General features: G+C 39.5%; 1 protein-coding gene across 1 annotated transcript in view; it reads right to left on the bottom strand.

The window, feature by feature from the left end:
* Positions 1 to 1,836: 1,836 nt before the first annotated feature.
* Positions 1,837 to 10,062, bottom strand: part of GPR63 (G protein-coupled receptor 63) — a 63,201-nt gene continuing 54,975 nt past the window's right edge. The window contains exon 2 of the mRNA XM_003798219.2: positions 1,837 to 3,655. Within this exon, the coding sequence (XP_003798267.1) occupies positions 2,246 to 3,505 (1,260 nt within the window). The 5' untranslated portion in view covers positions 3,506 to 3,655 and the 3' untranslated portion in view covers positions 1,837 to 2,245. The remainder of the gene's footprint in view (positions 3,656 to 10,062) is intronic.

Here is a 10,062-nt window from a genome sequence, read left to right as displayed (position 1 = left end):
AAAAGAGAAAGCATAATACTCTTCAACGTGCCGCTACTTATCTACTACAGAGTTTATGTCCTATAAAATCCCTACGGACAAAAACATTTTACCTGTAAATAACATGTATAAATTAGAAATTAAAGAGGTAGGTGACTATCATCTGAAGATGATCCCAAAACAACATGTTGAATAACATGCCTGAGTCCCCAAGGAGCTCTGTAGATGGACAGTGAGTTCTAATACCGCAGCACCGCCGGGGCTAAGAGCAGGGCTTCCCAGGTCTTTCCTGATGTCGCCAGTCTTCCCCTCCTAACTCCTGAAACTGTGCCTGGAGCTCTGCAGACGTTTACCTTTAAAAAATAGCTAATGAAGTAAGATTGAAGGAGGTAATACTGGAGACCATGGAGTGATGCTGAGGCCAGCCTGGCTCTTCAAAACTCCACACTCTCATTTGGAAAAAAGCTCGTTAGAGTTCTGCAGGACCTTAGAGACGCAATTGATCCAACTCTCCGGTTTTATAACTAAAGAAAGAGAGGCTGATTTTTTCATTGGCTCACAAAGCACTAAAATTGTAAAAAGACATTAAAAGTCCACAGTTAACTAAACCTACTTAGCCCACAGTGTAGCCAAGAGAGTGCACTCTCAGCCCTTATGGCCTTAATCTGCTGCCCCATCCCTATGGGCTGTTTTATAAAGTAGGCTGGTGGTGACGAGGCTGGGGGAAAGGGGCAGATAGTGAGACAAAAATAATTTGAAAAAGACAAGCCATACTGAAACTTGCCCTAGGCTCAGACCAGGGTTTATTTTCCCTTCTCTGTACGGACACAGCTCTGAGCACATTCATAACTCCAGCTTCTAGGGCAAGCACTGGGGCGATGATGGTATTCACCCCAGAACATTTAGAACCAATGCAGATGGATGACTGGAAACCTCCAAACCCACAGGGGCAAGACCTAGATACAGCCGCATTTCTCAATAATCGTCAGTCATTTGTTTCGCGAATCAAAAATTTCACTTTATTTCCTAAATAGCCTTATTTAGCTAAGGCATTTAAGCTCTACTTTAAAAGGTGGTTGTGATCTTGTTTTTTTCTTTTCTGTTTCCTAAACTCTCTAGAATGATTTCCAATTTTCTTTTGATAATAAGAAAATAAAGCTATTTTTAAAAAGAAGATTTTAGTCTAGAAAACGTTAAAGGATACACAGAATTTCCTCTTGAATATGAAACATCTAAGCTGAATGAGGCATCTGTGTGGCAAAGGAGAGCGGCACAGTCTCAAGATTCTGACAAGATTTTTAAAGCCCAGCTCTCCCACTAACATGTTAGGTAGTTACCCCTCTCAAGACTTGCTTTCTTCATCTGTAAAAAGGAAAAAAGTGAAGATAAAATGATGCACAGTGGCTGGCACGTGGTGGGTGTCCACAAATGGCAGCACCTTCTCCCCACAGCAGGTGAGAGCCCTTGAACAAGAAGAATGTCGCCGCCTGCCGCAGCCACCCTCCTCACTGCGTTCCCTTTTGAATTTGCAAGAGCACTGTCTCTTGATTTTGTCCTATTGCTCCTATTGTGCTTAGGAAAATGTCTACATTGTTCTGACCTCTTCTTTAAAACTGTACGTGCAGATACAAAGATTTTTTATAAAACTATCTTCCCAGAAATGATAATGCACATGCTTCCTAAAGCCCAAGTCATGTACAGAAACATTCTGAAAATTATGACTGAATTAATTTTTACATTTTTTCTTAAAGTGCACCAAAAGTAAATGGTAATGACCTTTAAAATGTCACTTACCCCCTTGGGTTACTGTTTTTACTAAAACTAAATATCATCTGAGATGTATGGATTTTTGGCTCCAATGTGATGACAAAAAACAGCAGTGTCTTCCAGAAAAAAAATAAAAAATAATTTATAAAATCAATTGCGCTTATCTTAGCAGCATACAAAACACCTACAAGTCAAACTGTAGGCTCAGTAAAACATAATCCTGATTCCTACTACAAAAACAAAATCAATTTTAAAAAAAACTCTCCCCATCCTAAGTCAAGGACTTTTCTTAAACTCTAGAGGTGAAATGTGTGATCACTTTCCTACTGTGTACGCTTGGTAACAAAACTGTAACCGATGACCACTCTTTCTTTACACCTCAGACACACACACACAAAACCCCTATGAAAAACTATGAAGTGTAAGTGGAGCATCTATGTGAAAGAAAATTCAAAGTCAATGACCAACCATCACCCAAAGTGTCAGACAGCTCCAGTATTCACACCACTGTCCGATGCTCCCCACACACATAGACGGCACTGGGGCGTATCCGTCGTCTTGTGTGGCCAGGGAGCTGCGGCAAAATCTTAAAGGACTTGGGCATCATGTCCAGGCAGGCGTCATGGAATTTCTTAATTCTCCAGTAGTAGATCAGCGGGTTCAATGCAGACTTGAGGTAGCAGAGCCAGAGCAGCCAGGTGCTAATCTCAAAAAAGTTGTGCTTGTAGTAAAAGTGCTTACTGAAGGTTGCCACAAGGCTGTAAGTGGTGAACGGGGCCCAGCAGACAATGAAAACAGCAAAGAGAATCAAAATGGTGGTGAAGGCACGTGTTTTGAAGCCCATGTCAACGCTCACCTGGAAGGGCCTCTGCAGACTCATTAGACCCAGCTTGCTGGCCTGGCTCAGGCAGATGCCTTCAGGGTAGCTGTGGATCCTCAAGGCATTGTGCCGGAGGGTGTTGAGTATGCCCATGAACGAGTACAGTATTACCAGGAAAGGGATGAAGAAAGAAATGAGGGAAATCAAAACCACGTAAGCCTGGTAACCGGGATTCGTTGTGTATCCAAACACACACTGGGGAGCTCGGGAAGGTATCTGCAGCTCAGGGTTTCCTACAGCCAAAGGAAAAGCGACACAAAAGGAAGCTGCCCAAGAAACTGCAATCAGAACCTTAGCCCTGTATGGATTGAGCTTATCCTGCCTCTGGACTATAATAAGGAACCTATCAATGCTGATGATGAGCAGGATGGCTACTCCCTCCATCACAAACAACCAGAAAAACATAGCAGACACCCGACAGAAGAATTTCCCAAAAATCCACCTGGTAGTAAGAATAGTTACCAGGGCAAAGGGCATGTTCAGCACTGCAAGCAGCATGTCCGCAAAAGCCAGGCTGGCGAGGAGGATGTTAATTGCAGATCGCATGGCAGCCTTCTGGTAAACCATGAGGCAAACTACCAAGTTCCCAAGAAAAGACACAAACAGAATAAATATCATTATAGCAGAAAGGATGATCTGGAGAGGGAGGTTTAAGCTCTCAAAAACTGCTGGTGTTGGGGTCACAGCTGTGCTATTCGTTGTCAAGGAACTCAAACTCGTGGGAGTCATGGTTTCGAAACCATATTGAAGCAGTGGACCGATGCTGGGATGCTGGAAGGGTGGAGGGACAGTAATATTCATGTAGGTGTTTTCATAGACTGTAAATGTCACATTGGACGCCCCAGCATGGGATGCAGTCAACACTGCTGAGAAGACCATGGTTTTGGTCCAATGGAAAATGCAGGCAGAGATGCAGGTGTTCCTCAAGCTGTTCAATACTGAAGAGCAGTATCAGGTTCCATGGATGGGCGGGGAAACACATTCTGGAAAACGGATGAGAAGTTCCATCTTCCATAGGAGTACTTTTGCCTGAAAACAAAACCAAAACACAAAAAGAAAATGAGAAATGAAATTTGCAAACACCATTTCACTTCTTACCTTTCATCATAAAGCAGTGGTTCTCAAGCTGTGGGGCGTGACCCCTTTAGGGGTCGAACGACCCTTTTACAGGGGTTGCCTAAATACACCCTGCCTATCAGATATTTACATTATGATTCACAACAGTAGCAAAATTACAGTTATGAAGTAGCAACAAAAATAATTTTATGGCTGGGGGTCCCTACAACATGAGGAACTGTATTAAAAGGTCGTGGCATTAGGAAGGTTGAGAACCACTGTTGTAAAGGATCACTTTCGCTCTAGCCTGGTCAGTACTAAAATATTGTTCTTCTGTTGCTTTACTCTTAGTCAATCATGATGGAAATTTCAGGCCATTCATATACAAAGTGAAAGTGAAAAAAAAAAGTTCAAATGTATTACTACCCCAAAGACAAAATTAATAACTTTATTGTTTTAATTTCTAGTAGTATCATGGCATTTCAACAGTCACTCTCAATACAAATTTTATCATCTATTTTTCCTGAGAGTACTATCTTTTTTTTTCTTGGTTCTTATTCCATTTTTCCTGAGAGTACTATCTTTTTTTCTTGGTTATTATTCCATTTTTACCTTAGCACAAAATTGGATGGCAAAGAACCCCAACCTGTTTCCATTTTAACAGACAATAACTGCACACTTTAGTTCTAACACCCTTAGAAGAACTAGATAATTTGCCAGGCATGGTGACTCATGCCCGTAATCCTAGCCCTCTGGGAAGCTGAGGCAGGTGAATTGCTTGAGCTTAGGCATTCAAGATCAGCCCAAGTAAGAGTGAGAGCCCATCTCTACTAAAAATAGAAAAATTAGCTGGGTTGGCAGAAGGAGGGAGGGCATGAGGCAGGACCTCACCTAATATACACATTGTGAGGGTGTATAACACCCCCCAGGGGGAGGGGCTCTTCTACAAATGGAACTTTACCCTGGAAGTGAGAACAATGTAACCTACAAATTGTACCCTCATATTAGTTTGAAAAACTTAAAAAAAGGAAAAGAAAGAAAAATTAGCTGTGTATGGTGGTACATGCCTTTAGTCCCAGCTACTCAGGAGGGTGAGACAAGAGATTCTCTTGAGGCCAATAGCTTGAGGTTGCTGTGAACTAGGAAGACACCATAGTACTCTACCCAGGGTGATAGAGTGAGACTCGGTCTCAAAAAAGAAGTGGATAATTTTCACTGAAGCAATGAAGGTCTAAAACAGTTTCCTGTCTTTTTAAGTGTTTTCTCTCAGAAATCCCACCATCAATAATGCTGGAGAAGTTAGTCAAGAGAAGAAAAATTGTAAGTAAAAAGTCTTGGTCAGATTTTCAAAACTTTTATTTTTCTAAAGCTTTCTTTTGTTTCACAGCAATCTCAAATTCGTGGGCTTAAGCAATTTTCTTACCTCAGCCTCCCAAGTAGCTGGGACTATAGGCGCCTGCCACAAGCTCAGCTATTTTTTTTTTGGTAGTAATTGTCATGGTTGTTTGGAAGGCCCAGGCTGGATGTGAACCCACCAGCTCTGGTGTATGTGGCTGGCACCTTAGCCACTTGGAGCTACAGCACTGAGCCTGGAATGTATACTTCTACCGTCTGTATTTATAGTTCCCTAAAACCAATCTTATGTTAGCAATTGATAGAATATGTCAACTAAATAATAGAGATGGATATGTTAAAGGAGACAGCTAGAAAAATATTCAGGTATGAAGACTCTAGTCTAGAAAATTTACAAAGATATTTAGTTACCTTGCTCCAAAAAGTTTCTTATCCTTACCCCTCCATGAGTAACTCCAATTTCTGCAGCCCTGAAGTTTTCTTAACCCACTATCTTACTAACACATTTTGCCACATGAGTTCTCCCTTCTGTAGGTCTTCATTAGGGAGGTAACCACTTTCATTAGAAAGAACTCTCTAAATTTAGGGGTAGAGTCCTTCTATAAACTTTTTAAAGACCAGGGAGAAATAACTGCACAGAAGTTTAAAACAAAATTGTAATTTGCTCATTATTTTAAGGTAACTGCCAAATTTTCGTTCACTCATTTCCTGGTGTGTGACATGGGAAGGCATCTCCCACTGTGAGACCCATGAGTTAGCCCTGGAGCCACAGCAAGGGCTCTATACCCCAGCTGTCTCTCTACCACACCTGTGTCTCTATTCTCCCAAATTGCTGGTCAGGGCTACCTTTAAGAGTAAGGGAAATACTGATCTATTTATTAAAAATGCCAATTTTATTACTTACTCTCACTTTTATAGTTTAATTTCTTTGCCCCTACTAGAGTTTATTCATCCCCACACAGTCACTTCACAATGCATACATCTTACCTAGATAAGATGCTGTGCCAAGCCAGTGGCTCCCAAAATTAACTACAAAGGGGCCAATGGGGAGGGAGCAGTAGTAGTTGGAAGGCTTCACACCATAATCAGCATTTGCCTCTTTAGAACCACCTTAAATATACACAAAGAGGTCCCAAAATAATGTGTATGCATTTTAAGAAAGGGAAAAAAGTGCATTAAAATTAGAATACACAAGTCATGTTTGACTTCTGCAATTACAAGAGGTGCTCACATGTGACTTGTATTTCATCTTTTATTGGTATACACTGAGTATTAGAATTTTAATGCAGTTTTTTCTTCTCTTAAATTGTGTATACATTTTTGGTACCCTCTGTATACCTAATTCAGAATAAACCCTGTACTTACTATGTAAATCAGCCTCAATACATGTCTACTTATAGAGAAAAATTATAAATAGGCAAATAGGTATCTTAAGGCTAATGTAACAGACAAAACTGTTTGTCCAAGCAAACAAACATATTTCCATCCAGCAGTTCCATCCAGAACATATTATGTGCCAGGCACTAAAGAGAAAAAGAATGAGCAAATGGTTCCTTGATTTCTGGTTTAAAATGACAGACTGACCACAGATACCATATCCCAAAAATCACACTGAAATGACTGTGAAGGGATTTTTCTTTTAACAAAATGTATAAAACCAAAAGGGCAAGAGGTATGAATGAAAGACAGACACGTTAGTAGACAAAGAATTTTTTTCTTAAACGTTTTAAGGAAAAAAGCAGATGGTATTGTGGTAACTGACTTAAGAAAACAGAATGGAGAACAGTGTATCCAAGGAAATATATTTTGAAGAAGTTGAAACACTGCAGATACCCAGATCAGCTCTGGATAACACCAGTAACCACAGAACATGTGAGCAGAACTGAAACTGGAAAACTAACTGAAAATCAGATCCGTTCCACCTGCTCTCTCCTGAACAATTGCAGGAAAGCTCCTACCCTCATTCCAGCAGCCCAAGTCTATGGCACAACTGAACCTGACAAGCACCAAACTCAAAAATATCATTTCAGGGCTGAAAACAAGGGGACCAAGCGAAAGCACACTCAACTTGAGAATCTCATTCCTTCTTTCCGCCCTGTTCCCAGACTGTCAGAAGTCAGGCATTTCTTGCTCTTTCAGAAGAATGAAGGGCTCGTCTTTTTCAGTAATTAAATACCACTAGAGGAGAAAATGGTAGATACTAACATTTGATGATATCCCAAGAAAAATGCCAGCGTGGTGCTGAGTCACTGTACTGCAGCCCAAACCCAGCCCACAAACACAGAGCTTCTAATCAACTTTTCAGTGCCCATTAAATATAAATGGTCTATTTCCCTACATATAGAGTCTACAAAGGGATTAACCAAAAATGATTTTGTAGTCAAACATTATGGAAAAGAACCAGAATTTAAAATATCAGGAAACTATTTAAAAGTATGCATAGACTTAATATTGCCTTTGCCCCAAGAAAGTGCTCTTCTTTCATTGTAATCCTGGCTCACTGGATTATAGAGAAGTATAAAAAATCACAACAGTGCTTTTATTTTATTTTATTATTTATTTTTTTGAGACAGTCTTACTCTGTCAACCTCAGTAGAGTGCTGTAGTGTCATAGCTCACAGCATCCTCAAACTCCTGGGCTCAAGTGAAACTCTTGCCTCAGCCTCCCAAGTAGCTGAGACTATAGGCACCTGCCCCAATGCCTGGCTAATTTTTCTATTTTTAGTAAAGACAGGGACTTGCTCTTGCTCAGGCTGATCTTTCTTGAATTCCTGAACTTAAGAGATACTCTGGCCTCAGCCGGGCAGAGTGCTAGGATTATAGGCGTGAGCATATAGCAGTGCTTTTAAACACTCACAGTAAGTAGGTTTAAAAAGTCTCTCAGGACTTCTCATCAAATACCACTATTACCTGAAGTGTCTGAATTTTATGTAAGATTTAATAAAAATTTTTTACCTGAAATTTGTATTTCCTTGAGATAACTGCTAACATGTGATTTTTCTATTCTTTAGATGTAGGCATTTATGGCAATAAATTTTCTTCTTATGACACTTTTGCTAAGTCCACAGGTTTTGAGAATTTGTGCCCCCTTTGTCATTTAGCTTGAAGAATCTTTAGATTTCCATCTTAATTTCCTCCTTGACCCAACTATCATTCAGTAGTAAGCTGGTCAGTTTACATGACTTTGTATAGATGTGTGCTTCTGTTAAAATTGATTTCTAGCTTTATTCCACTGTGATCTGCAAAGATACAGACTATAAGTTTTCTATATTTTTTAATTTGTTGAGGCCTGTTTTGTGGCCTATCATGTTACCAGTCTTAGAATGTTCTATGAGCTAATGAGAATAATGCATATTCAGTGGGTTTTAGGTAAATGTCTGTCATCTGTTGTAGAGTTCAGGTTAAGTCCATCATTTCCTTGCTTATTTTCTGCTTGGAGGATGTGTCCTGTTCTGTTAGTTGGGTGTTGAAGTCCAAAGATACTACAATGCTGCTGTTTCTCATTTTGTTTAGATTGAGTAGGATTTGAAATCTGGGTACACCTGTGTAAGGTGCATAAATATTTCAATTGTTATTGTCTTCTTGTTGAATTATTCCCTTCACCATTACATAATGACTATCTTTGTCTTTCTTTACTTTTGATGATCTAAAGTCTATGGAATCTAATACAAGAATGGCTACACCAGCTGTCTTTTGGTTTCCATTTGTATTGGATATTGTTCTCCATCCCTTCACCTTAAGTCTGAATGAGTATCTGTGGGTTGTATGTATTTCCTGAAGACAACAGACACTTGGTTTGTAGTTTTTTCACCATTCAGCCTACCTATGTCTCTTAAGTGGGGAATTCAAGCTATTTACATTTATTAAAAGAATTGGTAAGTGGGTGAATTTCTGTTAATCTTGTTGAGTAGAACTTAAATGCTTTGTTTTATCTCTTGAGCCATTTTGGTACCTGGGCTCTGACCTTTACCTTTTGGGGGATTTTACACCAGTGGGTGTCTGTTGTGCTGATGTATTATGCAGTTCTAAGTACTTCCTGCAGGGCAGGTCTGGTCTTAACAAATTCTTTCAGTGTTTGCTTGTCTGGGAAAGTTGTTCTCTGTTACAAGAAACTTCATTTCACAGGATACAAAATTCTAAGCTGGGCATTATCCTATTTGAGAAAAGTGAGAATGGGGCCCTAGTCCCTTCTTGGCTTATAAAATCTCAGTTGAAAAGTCTGCAGTCAGTCTGATAGGTTTTCCTCTGTAAGAATTGGAAAAGGAAGAGCAAATCAATCCCAAAACAAGCAGAAGAAAAGAAACAATTAAGGTAACAGCAGAACTAAATGAAATCAATAACAGAAGAATTATATGAGAAGTTAAGGAAACAAAAAGTTGGTTCTCTGAAAAGACAAATCAAAATCGACAGGCCTTTCACTAAATTAAGCAGAAACAGGAAAGGACACTAAGAAGCTCATTCAGAAATGAAAAAGAAGATATTACAACTGACACCACAGAAATACAAAACACTATATCTAAACAATATAACAATCTCTATGCACATAAACTTGAAAACATTGAGGAAATGGACAAATACATGGAAACACACAAACTCCCTAGGTTAAATCAGGAAGAAACAGAACTTCTGAAGAGACCAGTATCAAACGCTGAAATTCAAATATCAATAAAATCCTCCCAACCAAAAAAAAAAGTCCTGGACCAGATGGTTTCACAGTTGAATTTTACCAGACCTATAGAGAAGAACTGGGATCTATACTGCAGAAATTTTTTCGTAACGTTGAGCAGAAAGAAATACTCCCCAACTCATTCTAGAAAGCCAATATCACCTTAATACCAAAGCCAGGAATGAATACCTAAAAAAGAAAACTACAGTAAACTATCCCTTATGAATACAGATGCAAAAATTCTCAATAAAATCCTAGCAAACTTAATTCAGCTGCACATCAAAAAAAAATAATCAACCATTACTAAGTGGGCTCTTCCCAGAGATGCAAGGATAGTTCAGCATACGCCAATCTATTAGTA

The sequence above is a fragment of the Otolemur garnettii genome, unplaced genomic scaffold (assembly GCF_000181295.1).
Source record: "Otolemur garnettii isolate 467f Iridium unplaced genomic scaffold, OtoGar3 scaffold00132, whole genome shotgun sequence".
Classification (NCBI taxonomy): domain Eukaryota; kingdom Metazoa; phylum Chordata; class Mammalia; order Primates; family Galagidae; genus Otolemur; species Otolemur garnettii.
The sequence above is the reverse complement of the archived record's forward strand: the minus strand, read 5'-3'. Positions and strand labels throughout refer to the sequence as shown.